The sequence below is a fragment of the Myotis lucifugus genome, unplaced genomic scaffold (genome assembly GCF_000147115.1).
Source record: "Myotis lucifugus unplaced genomic scaffold, Myoluc2.0 scaffold_145, whole genome shotgun sequence".
Taxonomy (NCBI): Eukaryota; Metazoa; Chordata; class Mammalia; order Chiroptera; family Vespertilionidae; genus Myotis; species Myotis lucifugus.
Genome location: NW_005871193.1, coordinates 1,139,587 through 1,159,151, shown reverse-complemented (window position 1 = coordinate 1,159,151; position 19,565 = coordinate 1,139,587). Strand labels below are relative to the sequence as shown.

The following is a 19,565-nucleotide window of genomic DNA, read 5'->3' as shown; positions in this document are numbered from 1 at the left end:
TTGATGGGGTCTTTAGGGTTTTCTATGTACAATATTATGTCATTGCAAATAATGAGGGTTTTATTTCCTCATTTTCTATGGGATGCCTTTTATTTCTTCTTGTCTGATTGCTGTGGCTAGGACTTCCGGTACTATGTTGAATAAGAGTGGTGAAAGTGCACATCCCTGTCTTGTTCCTGTTCTTAGAGGAAATGGTTTTAGCTTTGCCCATTGAGTATGATGTTGGCTGTAGTTTTGTCATATATGGCCTTTATTATGTTGAGGTATGCTCCCTCTATTCCCACTTTGCTGAGAATTTTTATCAAAAATGGGTGTTGGATTTTGTCAAATGCTTATTCTGCATCTATTGCTATAATCATGTGATTTTTGTAAGCTAGAGAAAGATATTAAAATAGTAAGGAAGAGAAAATACATTTACAGCACTGTACTATATTAATACTGTAAATTTATGTCATCTGTTTAGAAGATAAAAAATGTTATAAGTGGACTCATGCACTTCAAAGGCTCAACTGTAATTGGAACATATTTTTAAATTTTGCATCTTGACCCATTGAGGCAGTAAGTTGAGAAGGTTCATTGTTGGTAGAATAAAGAAAAACAGAAGGCAACATTCCTTAAGAGCCTTTCTTTTTTCTCTAAAGCCAAGCGTGTGTCTATACCATTGAACATCACTCCAAGTATGTTCTCAGAATTCATTCCTACGCCTATCTTTTTTGCATACTATATAGTAGTTCTACCAGTCCTTGGATTCTGACCATCCTGTCTTTGAATTTAAGTGGTATCTTAATCTTTATTATAAAACCCTCTGCTCAGTGTTGGTGGTTTGTTTCTCTTAATCTTTTCGGTTCACTTGTTCAGTATCATTTAGTTACAGTGCCTCTAAGGCTCTCTGAAAGCCAGGCTATCTGGATATATCTACATGGACACTTTTATACAGAGTGGAATGAAAGTTGGTTTACAATTGTTTGTATGGAAAATAATAATACACTGTAAATACACTGTAAATAATAAACTGTGTATTGAGTATTCACAACTGTAAACCTACCTTTCCCCCACCCTGTATATAAAGTAGGGAAATACAAATTAAGGTTTGTTTGAGATTATAAGAATCTTGAATGATTCCATTTTTTTCTTCCCCTTCGTAAGGCTTAACTTACTGTCACTAGGATTTATATCTTATAATGTAATTGTATTATAGTATTTAAAAATCACTTCATCTTGAAAAAACTCATTAATAACCTTGTTTATCAGGTATACATACATACGTGTATATAGCAGTAAGAAAAACATTTATGTCCTGGCCAGGTAGCTCAGTTGGTTAGAGCGTCCTGATATGTCCAAGTTTTGAGTTCAATCCTTGGTCAGGACATATACAAAAAATCAATCAATGAATATATAAATAAGTGGAACAATAAGTCTATGTTTCTCTCCCCTACCCCCTTCCTCTCTCTTTCTAAAATCAATTAATAAAAACAAAAAATATATATGAAGTCTTTTGGATGAGATGGGAGTTTGTTGAAAAATGTTTTTCTAATTGTTTTAGGAAAAAGAAATGTGTATGCTAATATCTTGGAAAGTCCTACATTTTTATTATCTTAATTAGAATTTTTCTTTCTACAGAAATAGGAAGGTCGTTGATTATTCACAGTTTCAGGAATCTGATGATGCTGGTAAGTTTTGTGATTTCAATAAATTATGAGTTGAACCCTAGTAGTGGAAGAATCACTAGTTTATGTACTTTTTACAAGGCTTTTGGAATAAGTTTTTAATTTTTAATATTTAGACTATTTATGTATCTAAATTACATTAAGATCTGTGTCACCCAAAATAAAACTTGAACTTGCATGGATTTTAAGTTTTCCTTAGTAAATTACTCATGTAAACATTGAATAATTTTTTCTTGGTTTTGCAGTCCAAAGTTTACGTGTGCAATAATTCTCATGCAGTGTTTATTAGTTAATGTAACCTGCTATAATCTCATTTTAAACTTGTACCTTTTAATAGAGAGTATTTTCGTTTTTGTGTAATAAAGTAACTAAGATGAGAGTATTTTGTGAAACAACTTTGATTTGTGAACTGACTCATTATAGAATGAGTAGTGTATCTTAAATCTTAGCCAGAACAGGTTTCTATAGAATATGATGTTTCTGCCCTAACCGGTTTGGCTCAGTGGATAGAGTATCGGCCTGCGGACTGAAAGGTCCCAGGTTCGATTCCGGTCAAGGGCATGTACCTTGGTTGCGGGCACATCCCCAGTGGGAGGTGTGCAGGAGGCAGCTGATTGATGTTTGTCTCTCTCTCATATCGATGTTTCTCTCTATCCCTCTCCTTTCCTCTCTGTAAAAAATCAATAAAAATATATTTTTAAAAAAGAATAAGATGTTTCTAATTTTATTGTTTTCCAGATGCATTTACTATTTTTTTTAAATCTAATTTTACTTTATAAAGATAATATGTGCACTTTGGGAAAACTTAAAAAATGCATAAGGAAGAGTTTTTTAAAAATAATCCAGCCTCTCAGAGGGAATACTAACATTTACGCCTTTGTGCGCCATAAGAGTCTATAGACGCAAGCGAGATAAAAGCGTTTTTGGATGCATGGCAGTTAACTAGTTATTAAATGCTTGCTGAATGTTTGCATTTATAAATTTAATCCTCAGAACAATGCTATTAAAATAGGATATATATTATTATTTCCATTTTGCAGATAACGAAACTGAAGCAAAGATATTACTCAAGATCCATTAGCCAGCAAATGGCCATTTTAACCATTTGTTGAAAAAGGTTTTGACTTTTTTCCCTTAAATGTTTTTATTGATACTTGAGAGAGAGGAAGGAAGAGGGAGAGATAGAGACATGGATAAGAGAGAAAAATTATTGATCGGCTGCCTCCTGCCATTGAACCATGCTTGCCGGGGATTGATCCAGCAACCCAGGCATTGTATCCTGACCAGGAATCGAACCAGAGACCTGTTTGATGGGTCGATGCTCAACCACTGAGCCACACCGACCCCTTTAAAAATCTAGTTGAGGTCTTGCTGTGGGATTTTTGGGTTCTCTCCCTTTACCATATCACCCCTACTTATTATACCACCCCTACTTAGTATCTGCCTCCTGTTATTAGAAGTTACTTGAAAAATTCCTATTAATGGTTGTATGATATTCCATAATGGAATTTATAATGTAGCCAACCTTTTAATAATTGCTGAAGCTCCGTGTATAATGATGTAGTAAACACATTTGGAATAATCACCTTTTAAGGTGGGGTAATTTTCTTTAGTTTAATAGGGTTTTTGAAACTGAAGTTATTTTGCATAAATAAGTAGAACAAACCGATGGTTCTCTCTCCCTCTCTTCCACTCTCTCTAAGATCAAAATTTTAAAAATATTTTTATTGATTTCAGAGAGGAAGGGAGGGAGGGATGGAAACATCAATGATGAAAGAGAATCATTGATTGGCTGCCTCCTGCACGCCCCCTACTGGGGATTAAGCCTGCAACCCTGCATGTGCCCTAATTGGGAATAGAACTGTGACCTCCTGATTCATAGGTCAACACTCAATCACTGAGCCATGCCAGTTGGGCTAAAATCAAATTTTTTTAAAAAGAAAGAAATTGGAGGTATTTTTCTTAAATGCCAGAGTATACTATACTTACTACTTTAATTTAAAAGTAATTTACTTGATAACAGGAATTGTATTAGCATTGTAGAATCATGGGTTCTTTACATTTTAAAATGCTTATATTACTATAATAGTTTTCAAATAAATATAAAGGTGTGGAAACATGGGAAAATCTTTAATAAAAAGGGTAGGATATACAAATGATGAGATATTTGGCTAAGGATACATTAAAACATACACATGAGGACTAGAGGGTAATATACAGAAATGGAAATGATAAGGTGGTGAGACTGGGAAAGAAGAATTTTATTTATTTTTAAAATGTGTGTGTGTGTATGTTTTTAAAATTGATTTCAGAGAGGAAGGGAGAGAGAGAGAGAAACATTAATGATGAGAGAGAATCATTGATTAGCTGCCTCCTTCATGGCCCACACCAGGGTTTGGGCCCTCAATGAACCGTGAACTTCTGGTTCATTGATCTACGCTCAACCACTGAGCCACACCTGCCAGGCTATTTTATTTTTTAATGAAAAAATAATTATTTGGAAAATCTTGCCCCTCATTATTTAAATAGTATGGGAGATAATTATCTAAGAAAATGCAGTGGTAATTTCTACATGTACAAATCATAATATAGTTTATTGATTTTTGAAAAATGCTGTGTAGATGAAGATTATGGAAGAGATTCGGGTCCTCCAGCTAAGAAAATTCGATCATCTCCACGAGAAGCTAAAAATAAAAGGCGATCTGGGAAGAATTCACAGGAAGATAGGTAAAAAGCATTGTTTTTTTTTTGTTTTGTTTTGTTTTGTTTTTGGCAAGAAGCATTGTTAATTTGTTCCTGATTACTCTGTCAACCACTCTGATAGGGTAATTTCTGATCTCTAAATTTGGAGAATCTTCATTTCTTTTGGGAAGGCACTTACGGGTTCGCTTAATATTATTTTTGCATATTTTATCTTAACTTAGGCAGGGCTTCTGAGTCTAGACATTGACATGTGGCTTGTTTGAACTCAATCTGGAATCCAATGTGGTCTCCGGGGATGTCTACGTTTAGACCTCTGAATGTAGCAGAAAGATTGTTTTAAGTATATAATTTGTTACCTAAGGTTAGTATTGACATTTTCATTGTAGTAATAGCAAAGAATGAGTGACCTTTCACATTCAGTCACAAATCACTGGTAGAATCATAACTAAAGCTTACAGAATTTCAAGTATATATAGTCTGCTGAGTTTTACTGTCTATAATCCTCCTTTATTTAGATAATATAATAATTTGGGACAGTTTCCCTTCCCTTAGTTTGATAAATGAGTTCAGATGAGTTGTAATTTTAACTAAAATTGCCTCATGAGACCAGGATGCTGTAGTTTTCTCCTCTGTTCTTATAAGTATACACATACATTCTCATACTCACTGTGGCAAGAATTCCTTGATGATGGTGATGATGATAGCTACCATTTATGATTGTCATGTGCTAGTCTCTATTATGTGCTAATTTATATTTATTATCATTTAATTTTCACAACACCTCTAATTAGGCAAAGTAATATTAACTTAAGCGGGGTTCAATGATATGTCCAAGGTTACCCAGCAAATGGGCCAACAGAGGGTTTTGTTTGTTTAGTTTTTGTTTTTGAACCAACAGGTTTTGAAACCATGTCTATTGGACTCCGGAGTCTATTTTTTAACCTAGTTATTCGAAGCTATTTACCGTCAAGCCTAAAGTCACTATAATAAAACCATAGGCAGAAGTCTTCCCATTCTGAATTTACAGGATGCTAAATTTGCAAGAATAACGATACTATGTATATACATTTACCTAGTATTTTATGTTTGCTTGCATTGCTAACATCTAATATTTTCTTTTCTGGAGAATTTCAGAAATTTGATTTTGAGGAAAAATAAGACAGTTGCACTGTGGGGAAACAAGTCTTCCATAGTTTCATAGTATATCTCTCTAATCCTGTCTTATATGGCAGCCTAATTTAGAGCTATCTTTTATTATATTGATTCTATTTCTCCAAAGGAATAAGCTTTTTTCTTTTAAAATACATTTTTATTGATTTCAAAGGGGAAGGGAGAGAGAGAGAGATAGAAACATAAGTGATGAGAGAGAACCATTGATTGGCTGCCTCCTGCACACCACTACTGGGGATCGAACCCGTAACCCCAACATATGCCCTTGACCAGAATCAAACCCAGGACCCTTCAGTCCGCAGGCCAATGCTCTATCCACTGAGCCAAACCAGCTAGGGCTGAGCTTTTTTGCAGCCTGTTATAATGTCCCTTCGATGAAATTAATATCTAGCCTAAATTTTTGTTGTTGTAGTCATTTAGTATTCTCTCCAATGTCAGGAGTGGTTGAAATAAATACAGGTTTGATTGCCATTTGTATCAAATGACTTATATGTTTATTCCCTAGGACTATATATATATTTTTTAAAATATATATATCTATATTTTTTATTGATTTCAGAGAGGAAGGGAGGAGAGAGAGATAGAAACATCAATGTATGAAGGGAGGAGAGAGAGATAGAAACATCAATGATGAGAGAGAATCATTGATTGGCTGCCTCCTGCATGCCCCACACTGGGGATTGAGCCCACAACCTGGGCATGTGCCCTTGACCAGAATTGAACCCGGGACCCTTCAGTCCACAAGTCAACACTCTATCCACTGAGCCCAACTGGGTAGGGCCCCTCAGACCATATTATGTTGATTTTTCCATTGGTCTCTACGTAAAAGTTTAGCTTTTACTTGGCTTTGCTGTAATGGGACTCAAGGATCAATGGTTTCTATAAACTCAATAATAAAAGAACTAGAGAAAAGTGATATAATTATCGTTGTCATAGAGTTGGAGATTAAATGCTTATTTTGCATAAAAACATTTATATAGAACAATGACAGGTTTCAGAATTAGTGTTCTTGGATCAGATTGCTTTAGTAAAGAAATATGTTTGTTTTTTCTCTTTGCTTAGGAATCTTGGGTTCGGTAGCTTGTCTTTTGAATGTGGTCTAGATTATGGGAAATATCAAAAGAGATTTGCAAGACCTGCTGTTTAAGAAAGGAAAGCTTATGTATGACTTTTTGTATTTGTTTGTCAGAATTTCTCATAGAATCATAAAATTTTAGCACTGTAGGGTATTGAGTGATTTTCCTGAGATCATAAAACTAGTTAATGACAAAGACAGGACACTAAAACCCATATTCCTGAGCTAAAATTTGTGAGGACGTAAAATGTGCATTTTTGTGACTTTAAAATTGTTTTATAAAACTTTTCACTGAGCTTCTTTTAAAATCCTCACCAGAGGATATCTTTTTATTGATTTTAGAGAGAGAGGGAAGGGACAGAGAAAGTGAAAACATCGAGATACATCAATCATATCCTCCCTCCCTCCCTCCCTCCCTCCCATTTTTGGGGGGAGGCAACCTAATTTTTGGAGGCCTTGCTTTGGCAAGGCTAAAAAAAGGGGGGGGGGGAATACATCAGTCAGTTGCCTCCGTATGTGCCCCGGCCAGAAATCGAACCCACAACCTTTGGGTGTATGGGACGATGCTCCAACCAACTGAGCCACCTGGCCTGGACTCTTTGTACTTTGCAATTTTTAATTTTATTTTGAAGTGATCTTGAGCTCACTTTTATTTTCTCCAGGATACAAGGCAGACCCATGTGCTCATGTTTCTGATGTATAGAAATATTAGAGGCAAAAAATATATATAGTTAATATTTTGTTTTAGATAAATATTAAGGCATATTATAATTTATATAAAATTGTATTTTTATATTCTTCCTCTAATAACAGAATTTTTGTTTGTTTTTGTTTTTCTGTTAATCCTCACTCAAGGATATTTTTCCATTATTTTTAAGGAGAGTAGAAGAGAGAGAAACATTGATGTAAGAGAAACACATCAATTGGTTGCCTCTTGCACGAGTCCCAACCAGGGCCCAGACCAGGGAGCAGCCTGCAACCAAGGTACGTGCCCTTGATCGGAATTGAACCCAGGACCCTTTGGTCCACAGGCCAAGCTCTATCCACTGAGCCACACTGGCTAGGGCACAACAGAATTTTTTTATTAAATATTTTTTGAACTAGGCATTATCTACAGGTGAAAGATTTTCAGCCTGTGTTGAGATGCTTTCCTTTTTCTCTTTGGGTTTTTGGAAACAGTATTTTCCAAAAGTAGATAAAAATTGTGCTTACCAGCATCCCTGTAAAGTAGGGAAATAATGGAAACTCCTTAGCATTGTTTTAATTTTATATATAAAGGAGGTTTTCTTCAGTGTTATTAAGTCAGATACCAGAGATCTATATTCACTTAGATTTTGATCTAATAACTTAAATGTCTTATTCCTTCCCCTTGTAGTGAAGACTCAGAAGAGAAAGATGTAAAGACTAAGAAGGATGATTCTCACTCAGCAGGTAATAAATAGTATTTCTTTTTATGTACTTATTTAGTGGACATTTTAGTAAGTGGTTTTATAGTAATGCCTGGCATTGTTGTAAATATTGGCATTACAAAGATGCTTCCGTCTTTGAAGAGCTCATAGTGATTTTTCAATCCGGGTGGCTTATTAGAGTCACTTGTGAAGGTTGTTGTTTGTGGGGGGGCGAGCGGGGGAGGCGTGTTGATCTTTACAGCATCCTCTGCTCGCAGAATAAAATCACACTTGACCACAATCATTTATTTTCTTTTGGGCTTTGTGTTTTCTGGCAGATATTCTCCTAATCAGAGCTAGTTTGCATTGGCTTTTTTAGGTAGTTGTCAAACACAACTCTTAGATCAGTGCATCATAATTTTGATATTGCAGAGGACAGTGAGGATGAAAAGGAAGATCATAAAAATGTGCGCCAGCAACGGCAGGCAGCCTCTAAAGCAGCTTCTAAACAGAGAGAGATGCTCCTGGAAGATGTGGGCAGTGAAGAAGAACAGGAAGAAGAGGACGAGGCACAGTTCCAGGAGAGTGCGTAACGTTGGCTTGTTGCTTTGGTCATGATTGCAGTATGTGATCTTGATTATTTTGGCGTTTGGGGCGGGGGTTGGGGGGATGCTAGATGTTACAAACAGTCCCTTAAATGACTCACTGTTAGGTGAGATGATGGTCTTTGATATCTGTTGATTTTGTAAAGGTTCAAAGATTATCATGACTGCTGTCCATTGTTTGTATTCAAATACTTAATAAACAGTTGTTAGAATAATAGTTCCATGGCAGGTGTTGTGATTAAGATTTGCATTTTGGCCTGATGGAGAAGGGTGTAGACCTCCTCCCCTGACAAAAAGTGTTAATAACAGAATTCAGATGTTTCACAGGTTACTCAGATGAATAGTTTTCTTGTTTCATTTATTCATAGTTGGACCAAACACACTAAGTTGATTCCGTTTCATTTCCCTGGTCTCACCAGATCTGTATGGGAATGATATAATTGCCAAAAGTTACTTGATGGCTTCAATTTTCATTCAGATTAAGTTTATCCCTTCCTGTTTTCAACCTACTCTTCAAATCAGTCATGTATCCCTCATGTGGTGCTAAACCCATTTTACAGATGGGGCCAGTGACAACTCCAACCAAACTGGTAGCATAGCTGTAAATAGAGTCCAAGAGTGTTTGACTCCCAGATCCCATCCTCCAGTCATTCTTAGCGTTCTCTCCCTTTGTTCACTTGGAAGGATATATACATTAAGTTGGACGTTGAAATTCTTCTTTCCTCTCAGAAGATTCCGGCAGCGATGAAGATTTTCTAATGGAAGACGATGATGATAGTGACTATGGCAGTTCAAAAAAGAAAAACAAAAAGATGGTTAAGAAGTCCAAACCTGAGAGAAAAGAAAAGAAAATGCCCAAACCCAGGCTAAAGGCTACAGGTGAGGTCTTCAGAATTAAATTAAATTATTGCTTTGAAAAATTTCATGAGCTAATAAACTTTCTCTACAGAAATTCTTCATGAAGGCTTGACATTGGCCACATAGTTAATTAAGAATAAATGAATTTGGAAAGGATTCTGTTTTCTACTCCTACAAGTGTCGTTTATTAATAAGGACTCCAGACTCTCGAAGAGTCTGGTGGCTTAGCCCTGTTCTTTTTAATATTTATTTATTTATTTATTATTGACTTCAGAGAGGAAGGGATAGAGAGAGAGAAACATCAATGATGAGAGAGAATCATTGATCAGCTGCTTCCTGCATGCCTCCCACTGCTGGGGACTGAGCCCACAACCTGGGCATGTGCCCTGACCGGGAATTGAACCGTGACCTCCTGGTTCATAGGTCGAGACTCAACCACTAAGGTGTGCCACTGAGGGCTGGGCTTAGCCCTCTTCTTTAACAAGGGCTGAACACAAGCAAGATTTAGGAATGACCTATATGTGTCAGGCACAGTGTTAGAAATACTGCGTCAACACAGCTATTACTGCCCTTTTTCCCACCAGTATCCCAACTCCAGCAGCTAGTAAAGACTTGAAATTGTGGAAATGTACATCTACAGTAATTCATTTAAGTTCTGTGTTTTGATCCTACACCATCCTCTGTGTTCCCAAAATAAAACCACAGTTGACCACATATTTATGTTCCTTGAGGCCTTGCGGTTTCTGGCAAATGTTCTAATCAGAGCTAGTTTATCATTAAACCAGAAAGCTAAATTTGCTTTTTTTTTTTTACTTATATTTTGTTGAGAATATGAATATGAGCATTTGCTTTGTTTTCTAATGTTGTTGTTATTTTTTAATCCTCACCCGAGGACATGCTTAGAGAAAGGGGGGAATATTGAGAGAGAAACCCTGATTGGTTGCCTTCCACCTGCTTCCTGACCAGGAATCGAACCAGCAACCCTTCAATGCATGGGACAGCTCTGAACCAACTGAGCCACCCCAGCCAGGGTAGATTTACTTTTTTTTTTAATTCTGGCTAATAGAACTGGTGATTTTTAAACCTTTTACTCATCACTTCTTACTGTTGGGATTCCTGGACTTAATCAAAAGTTATTAAATAGCTTCAGTTTCTACTCAGGTTATCATAATCTTTTTTTTTTTTTTAATATATTTTATTGATTTTTCACAGAGAGGAAGGGAGAGGGATAGAGAGTTAAGAAACATCGATGAGAGAGAAACATCGATCAGCTGCCTTCTGCACACCTCCCACTGGGGATGTGCCCGCAACCCAGGTACATGCCCTTGACCAAAATCGAACCTGGGACCCCTCGGTCCCTAGGCCGACTCTCTATCCACTGAGCCAAACCAGTTTCGGCAATCATAATCTTCTTAGCCCACTTTTTAAACACCATTTAGTTCACAAGCCACTAAGGATGATGTACAGCAAGCATATCAAACTCAAAGGCTAACACGGGCCAAATAAACAAGGTTTAAGTTTATATGGGCCGCAAAAAAACAAAAAGCTTCAATTTTCATAGAAGTGTAGGTTTATTTCGATAGAGACCATGCTGAATACAAAGAGCTGAAATAAATGAGTAATCGTTAACATAAAATGATAGAACATCTTAATAAAAATTAATATTTTTTCTTGAACACTAACTTACCAGACACTGAATAACTGCACAAATTAATAAGCATCATGCAAATAAATCTATTTTTCTTGTTCTCCGAAAGCGAAATATTTCCTTATTGCACACACCAAACAAGTCAGTCCAAGACTAATGACATGGCAGTCGGCTGCTAAAATATTTGCTGCTAGTATTAGTGGAGAGAAATGGTGCACCTGCGCGTAAGGCACCTAAGGGAAATCAATGCAACATGATTATAGTAATCAGTCATTAGCAAACGTTGTAGTTCGTTATTAATATCCTGTGTAACAGGATATTAAAAAATTAAGTTATGGAATTTTTATTAAAACGTTTCTTACATACCGTTATATTGGCTGGGCCGCAAAAATATTCGTTGTGAGCCCCGCAAGTTTGACATGCTTGATGTACAGTATCCTGTTTATTATAAGCATTACTGCTAACATAACATTATAGTGCTGGTAAAAGTATTGGAAACCAGTAAGTTGGGAGTGTTGTCTTTATAGATCTTATTCTTGTAGATTGTCTTGTTTCTAGCTAGTTTTTATAAAGATATTTTCTTCTCTTCCCTTCCCAAAATTGGTGTTTTTCTTCTCAGTGACGCCAAGTCCCGTGAAAGGCAAAGGGAAAGTGGGTCGCCCCACAGCTTCAAAGGTATCAAAGGAAAAGACTCCTTCTCCCAAAGAAGAAGATGAGGAGCCGGAAAGCCCTCCAGAGAAGAAAGCCGCTGCCAGCCCTCCACCCGAGAAGTCTGGGGATGAAGGGTCCGAAGATGAAGCCCAATCTGGGGAGGATTAAAAGTGATGATGGTTTGGGAGAGATTTTATTTAAAAAAAGAAAAGAAAAAAAAAAGGAAAAAAGGGGGGCATAAAAAGAAAACTACATAAGATAGAACATGGTTTTGGCTATGGCTTTGACTCACGGGCTTTCAGTGCTTTTTTTCCCTTTTGTTGAAAATAACTTTCTCTTTTTTTAATTTTTTTTTTTAAAGAAAATCTTTGTATGTTTAATTTACCTTTTTGTCTATTGGTCTTTTCTTTTCTACCACCCTCTACTCTCTCCCTTTTTCAATGAAAGCCATGTCAAATTAATCACTGGATTGACTGCTTCATCTTTTTATTTTTAAAGGATGGTATACCACAGTTGTAAAGCAATAAGATTTGAGATGAACACTATGGAAATGTTGCTTTTTGCTAAACAGTAGCAAGTTGAACAGTAATCAAAAAACATAGAAGGATTTTAGTTAAAAATGATTGCTTCTTTCTCTACTTGGACTTAAATCAGTTGTCATCTAATACAAGTGTATTTTTTACCTTGCGGGCAGGGCAGGGAGTGGGTAACCTGACCTTGTGTAGAGTGTGGGGTTTTTTTTAAATTTCATCACTTGTTATCTCAAATTCAGAGCCAGTGATCCTTTTATTCTACTACGTCTTTAAGGAATTAAAAAAAGAAAAGGAAAAAACAAGGAGCGCCAAAACTTAAATCACGCTTAATTTCCTATTTTACTCTCCGATGGTTCATGTTTTAAAATATATATGTATCCTGTTTCTTGGATAAATTTTTACCAAGGGTAAAAAAAAAAAAAAGAAACCTAGAATTTAAATGGCAAGATCTATATATCATAGTGGATTTCTTCTCAAACTGACAATGTTTAGGTTATAAGCAAATAAACTACCGGTTAATGTGAAACTTGTTCACAAAGACTTGAGATTTTTTTTCCTTTATGAAAACAGAATTGAAATTCTTTTATGCCATAAATGTGTGTGCATTCAGATTCCATGAACTGTGCTCTGTTTTTATTTGTGGATAGAACTTTTCTTTTTCATACACTTATCTTCCCATTTCTTCATAGAACCATGGTATGAAGTGCATCTCTCGGCTTCCTGCTACCATGTAGGATGCCACTGCAGACCCACCCCCAGTGCCTACCAGCCCTGCTGGAGGACATGATTTCTCCTGGCTCTGTCTTCACCTACTTCACGTCCTGTGTTTGATGGGAGTGTGTTAAGTGGTGCTCCCACGCGTTTAATTTGCTTTTTTTTCTTTTTACTGGTGTGTCTGCTTACTGCTCATGTTGCTTGTTTGGAGTGTAAGGGGTTCCGCAGGGCTAGAGAAAGCATGCGTTCAGGAGACCTACGTGCGGTTAACAGACTTGACATGCCTTATGAAAGCAGTCAGGAGATAGACCTGTGCGTTCCATCCTCCACATCCTGATACCATGAGCTTCTGGAAGGAAGGGTTAGGGGCCTTAGTGTGCTGAGAAGTTGAAAAATTAGTGAAATTTAACCTCTGCCTTTTTATCTAGATTTGCTTCCTCAATATTTTACTTATGCAATTTTCTTCCTTTTAATTACAGCATATTTTACTCTTGGACAACATAGCTTTCTTACAGATGTTCCTAGAACAAAAGGTTATTTAAGGAATAGTTTTACTCTGATTATTAAGACACTTTAAGAAGTATTCTTTGTGATTTAAAAAAACAACACCACCTAGTGACAGTCGCTTCGCTGTTGCACTATGTGTTAAAGAATGAATTTGAAGATTTTAGTACTTGGCCAAAAATGCAAAGCTTGAATATAAATAGCAGTTGGATTGTTATCTAAAGGTTATTCTGTTTGCTTTAGTGGGTTTGTTTAGGTACCCAATTTTAACAAGGTGTGTGTTCTTCTAGCAAGAGACCTCTCAGTGTTTCCACCATGCACTTCTATACTTAGGGGTTTATAACTTTGTCTTACATTCCTAGTAACATTTGGGCTTTCTTAGATTATGTTTTGTGAAAATCAGTGGTGGGGAGGGGGTCTTTTAAAACTTTAGCCTCGGTATTTTATGTAACACAGTCTCTAATATATTAATCTGCACTAACATCTATGTGATACAGGCACATATTTTAGAGGTAATTTTGTCTTCTAAGTTCCTTGTGTGCATTTGGTTGGACTTTTTGTTTGCAATCCCTTTTTTAAAAATTAATTCATGAGATTGAAAAACATATATATTTCTAACAGACTGGACAAAAGGATCTGTGTCCCCAGGTGAGAGACAGGCTCTGAATGACCTTTTTTTTCTCCACTTTTTATTGATTTAAAACACTCTAGTCTTCCCCTCAAATCATGCATGCACATAGGAGGGTAGCTGTGGTGTCTGAACTGGAAACCGGTGCTCAATAGTCAGGCTTGATGTGATGTGAGGCTGGGTTACAAGCTCTAAGCTGATAGTGGCTGGCCATTGGCACCACCCGTGACTAATCTCCCTCTTTTTCCCTGGCGTGCCTGTGGTGAGATGGCAGTAGCTTTCACGGCCTTGTTTGCAGTGCTCAGGAAGTGGGACATTAACCTCGAAGGTGCTTGTTTGTGCTAACTTAATTCTCTGTGTTAGCTCTGTTAGGTTTACCTCTGAAACATGGATTTCGGCAGCTATGCTGACTGACACTACATTCTAGTTCTTAAGATTTTTTTTTCTAGACTTCTCTCCACACACACACACACACACAACTTGACATGGGTAGTTTACATATTAAGTCTATCTGTAACTTGCTGCTGCTTTTAGCCCTCCCCACCTTAGGTTGGAATCAATGGACTAGACCCAAAGGATACATTTTAATTTTAGTAATGGTAGATTTGTCCTGCTTTCCACAAACCTGCCTTTCATATCTCCACTCCACTCCCTATTGAGTCCATAAAGGAAAGTTAATGGGTGAGTCCTCCTTTAGGGAGATAATGAGTGGAAATCTTTTTAGTAGTTGATTTCCCATAAAGGAGGTTTAATGTCTTTTTTCTTTTCCACAGTAACTGTTTGCCCCAGGTTGAATCCTCAATTCAATACTTATTCTTGGTACTGGTTCAAATAGCTTTTTCTTATTATAGGTAACTAATCAAGAGGAATTAGAAGTTATAATCCAGTAAGGTTTTTGACACTCTTGTGAATATATGTGGTCAGCTAAACTGAACTTGACACTTTTTCCCCCAAAACATTTCTTTTTTTAACCATGACCATTCAGGTATCAAGTGAATTTTAGAGTACTGGTTGGAGAAAGGGAATAGTTCTTTAAAGAAACCAGTTTAGAAGATGCTTTGAGAGTGTTAGGCAAGGGCAGAAGTTAACACCTGGAGCGACAGAGAAAGCTTTATGAAAGGCCATGTGGCCGTTGTCACTGTTGTGAAGAAGGGGAGTTCGAATGGTTCTGTGCCCGCTTCACCTGTGGCTGCGCTGAGAAGCAGGAACGTCACCTCAGGAGTTTGCAAAGGGAGAGCCTGGCTCTGGGCTCCATGCACTCGGGCGTAGATGCTGAAGCAGACGAATAACACGCTTCCTACCAAGGGAAAGAGAAAAGCTAAAAATCTGGTTGCTCTTGAGGTTAGAAAATTGTCCTTTTCTCTGTGCTTGGCGCTGGGTTTATTTGGAAAAGGTGTTAGTTTATTTGAATATTGGGACATCAAGCTATCTGCAGCCAAATTTCAATCTGCAACCCATTTTCCCTTGGTCTTGGGATAAACTTGATACAAAATGACTTTTTGAATCCCAAATCCCTAAGTCACACTTCTTTTTTTTCAAAGCCTAGTTCACAAAATTCACAGTGGTGCTGACTGTGTATTAACCACTATTGACAAAAGTCCCCTCAACCTGCCTGTTGCCATGCCAACGGAGTGACTGAACTGGTGACATCTGTTGGAGCATGCTTTGTGTGGCTGGTGGAATGCCACCATTGTGCATACACTTTGTACATCAGGGGTGAAGGGGGGGTTTTCTAGATTTATGGGGGGGGAGGGTAAAACTTTGTTTTTTTGATGGGGAGTGGGTATAGTACTTAGCTTACCCCTAAATAACATGTATAAAAACCCCTGAAGTATTGTGTGGGTGTGTGTGTGAGTGTGTGTATATGTCTGGCAATTAAACCGTTGTCTTCTGGAAATTAGTGAATTCTTTTTTCCCTCCAGAAGTATTTGTTACAAGATTTGTAAATAAGAGCTCTACTTAGTTTGTTTACCATGACCATGTTGCAGCAAACCTTAAATACCTAATTCCTGTAAGATTTAAGGAAAGACTTGAAGACGTGTCAGGTTAAGCAGCAGCCACGTTCTCAGAAATTGTTTGCCTTGATTCATCTTTCAGACTTCATTTGCCAGCTCTAAAATTCCCAGTCTTCCTTAATTTTAGTCCTTAATCTTTTACGTTCTGAGCAGGAAGGGTAAAAGAGGAACCTGCGTAAATGTGTTTAATTGTAAGTCCATGGGCTGAGACCGGGGCATCCCTTTCTTAATACTGCAATGTTGCTAGATATGTGATCAGACACCAGAGGGTTGGGCGTTCTTGCAATACCTTAACAGTGCTGAGATCTGCAGCATGGTACTAAGGAAGTTAAAGTTTGAATGTAACCACTTTATTTAAAAGTTGTTTTTTATTTAAATGAAATGGGGTTGAAATGAACATGATTTTGTTCGTGAATTATAGATGCAACATACATTGGTAGACGTGTGATGGTCTTTTGTGATACTTAATTTTTACATATCCCAGTCTCTGTATGTACCTGCATAGACAAAAAAACAAATTCCTGCTTTCTTTATGGAAGGGTTTCCAGGACTGCGTGTCTGCTCCTGAGCTCTGTTTTAAGTATGTGTATCCTTTGCTTGTATTTTGTATTAAAAAATAAGAAAAAGAACCCTTTATTGTTGAGCATGTTGGCATTGTCCCCTTTACTTTTTTTTTTTTTTCTTTTTGGGACATGAAGCAAGTTATTCTTTTTCTGTATCTTTTTTTTCTTTTGTAAACTTTGTTTTGTTTAAAAATGGCTTTATAAAAGGGCTTTTATAACCCAGATATGTGCTCTGTGTACTTCTTGGAATACTCACACAAATACACTGACAGAGAGCTGATCGCCTGGGCCTATCAGCTCCCAGGCCAGCCTATTGGGGAAAACCTGCTTCCCGAATGAATTCTTTAGGCTCTAACAGTGACCATCACTCTTGCTGGTAACAAGAAAAGCATGTCTTGTCTCAAGTCAAAGGGTTACAAAGTGTGGAGGGCAAAATTCTTAATTTAGGATAATTATACTCACAAAACATTTGCATTCAATTTTAAGTACCCATAGGAACTACATTATATTGCAATTTTAGAATAAAATACTACTTAGGTGGTGAATATGGTAGAGTGTCCTATTTAGAATTGGGCTGATGTAGCTAATCGGGTTTTATTCTTTCCAGCCTTGCCCCTTATTTACTACATTCTTGCCTCGTCATGCAAATATTTAACATATAAACTAAGCTTAGCTTTGAAATTTAGTGTTTTTTGCATGCTCTTGTCCCTCTGACTAATTTCTTATAGAGTTATTTGTCCCAGGTGAAAGTTGACTTTGGAAGAATGTAACCAGACACTTCCTCATAATATGTGGGTGTTTTATGATTAACATACCAGATTTCTGTGTCAGTACAATGCTGAAGAAATGCAATCTGTTTAAAGGATTTCAGAACCCAGGGGATAAACAGGTTTGGTAAAATACGTTTGGAGCTCCCTCAACTCTTATTCATGAGCATTACTATACATATACAGTAATTTAAGACTGGCTGTTCAGTGCTTTGTAATTCATAAAGTGCAATTTACATACTACCTCAGTCAGTTTTCCTAACAACAGTGAGACTGGCCAGATGTTTGTTCCTCCAATTTCGTTGGTTGGGGGGAAAAAAAACTGGTTCAGGTAGGATGTGCTTTGATGTGGCAGGTATGGTCCAAGGGTTTGAATCAGGCCGTTAGTTCTGTGTGCTTGAAGTTGTCACAGCTCCCATTATCTTGTATAAATGGGTCCCTTGAATCTTGTTTCTAATAATCTTTTGTGCATTTTGCTCTTCAGCATCTCTTGAGTAACATGCTTGAACCAGCTCAATGACTTACATCAAAGACAATGAGGAAAATTCTTTTCAGTGAGATATAAAAATTCTCATTAAATACTTAAACTTACTTGAAAATTCCTGTGGTCCCTAGATAGGAAACTTTAACTTATTTAAAGCTTTTATTTTTGGATGTCTTAATATAGTGACTATACAGGAAAATCTTGTTTATACAGCCCTTATCCTCTGCCAGTAGAGGGCAGTGTTTGTCCTCCATATACTTAACTAGTGACCCTGATGCTCACCCCATCTCATTTTTAGATACTTTCCCCTGGGCTCAGTGTCCACTGTATCCTACTTGGGTTAGAGCAGCGGTTCTCAACCTGTGGGTCGCGACCCCTTTGGGGGTCGAACGACCCTTTCACAAGGGTTGCCTAAGACCATCGGAAAACACATATATAATTACATACTGTTTTTTGTGATTAATCACTATGCTTTATGTTCAATTTGTAACAATGAAATTGGGGGGTCACCACAACATGAGGAACTGTATTAAAGGGTCACGGCATTAGGAAGGTTGAGAACCACTGGGTTAGAGGTACTGTGCTCAGTGGGCCCACTCAACATCCTAGTGTATGCAGCAGCAATATTTTCTGGATTTTAAGTGCAAAATAGGATCTCGTGGTTCATGCACATCTGTCTGCTTATGTTCTCTTTATACTCCCAAATCCTACATGGATAACATCCCAAAACTAAAGCACACATATGTTGATATTTCAAAATGCAGCTGTAAATTCTTGGCCCTAGTTTGGAACAGGTGTTGCCTTTTGAAATTGCCTTCCAGCTCAAAAAGCCTTGTCTCTTGCACAAGCAGCACTGATACATGGTCACATACAGTGAATACGGAGACTTGTTGTCATGGTAACGTGGTAGCTTATGTTCCTTTATCTTGATGGCATGCTTCCCTTTCCCTCGATACCTTGATAGAATGGACAGGTACTCATTTGACATGTTTTGGCTGGGCCACCACCAGGAGAAATAATTATTCGCAGGTGTGCCCCCTGTTTCAATATTAAAGTCCTGGACAAATATTGTGAAATAAATGCTGTGTTCATTCTGGGGTCAGAGAGTGAGAGGGTGCAGCCAGAATTTCCATCTTAGTAAAGCAAATAATTACTTTAAAACATGATAACAAAATGTTGGAAGTAATAGTTTGCTTTAATTTAGGTCTAAGCTGGCATTCAGAAATGAGTTGTTAAAAAATGTACAGAATAAGTAGACCAAAGAAGATTACACACACATAAACTATTACTGGTAATGTTTTAGCTATTCAGTGAAACATACATGTGTGTATGTACACACACGTCCTTTTAGAATGTATGGGATCATATCCTTGGCTAACATGGAATGTAACATATCTAATAGATACACTTTTCCACTTTGGGTACGAACAAGAATATGTACTCTATGTGTCCTCAGGACTCTTCTGACTACAAGAGATTAGGGTGGATGGGTTAGGTAAGGCTCTGAAGGAGGTAAAAAGGCATTTGGAACAAGAAAAATGATGGCCTAAATTTAAGGATAACTACCAGTTTGGTAACTCTGGTTGGTTATG

The 19,565-nt window shown here is 37.2% G+C and overlaps 1 protein-coding gene across 2 annotated transcripts in view; it reads left to right on the top strand.

Annotated features, from left to right (window-relative positions):
* Window positions 1-16,943, top strand: part of NUCKS1 (nuclear casein kinase and cyclin dependent kinase substrate 1) — a 31,691-nt gene extending 14,748 nt beyond the window's left edge. The window contains exons 2-7 of one of the 2 annotated variants that reach the window (XM_014460922.2): window positions 1,621-1,670; window positions 4,289-4,394; window positions 7,991-8,046; window positions 8,436-8,588; window positions 9,338-9,487; window positions 11,734-16,943. In XM_014460922.2, coding sequence (XP_014316408.1) covers window positions 1,621-1,670; window positions 4,289-4,394; window positions 7,991-8,046; window positions 8,436-8,588; window positions 9,338-9,487; window positions 11,734-11,933 — 715 coding nt within the window. In that variant the 3' untranslated portion in view covers window positions 11,934-16,943. The remainder of the gene's footprint in view (window positions 1-1,620; window positions 1,671-4,288; window positions 4,395-7,990; window positions 8,047-8,435; window positions 8,589-9,337; window positions 9,488-11,733) is intronic. The other variant, XM_006094838.3, reaches the window with a different exon arrangement.
* Window positions 16,944-19,565: the final 2,622 nt, after the last annotated feature.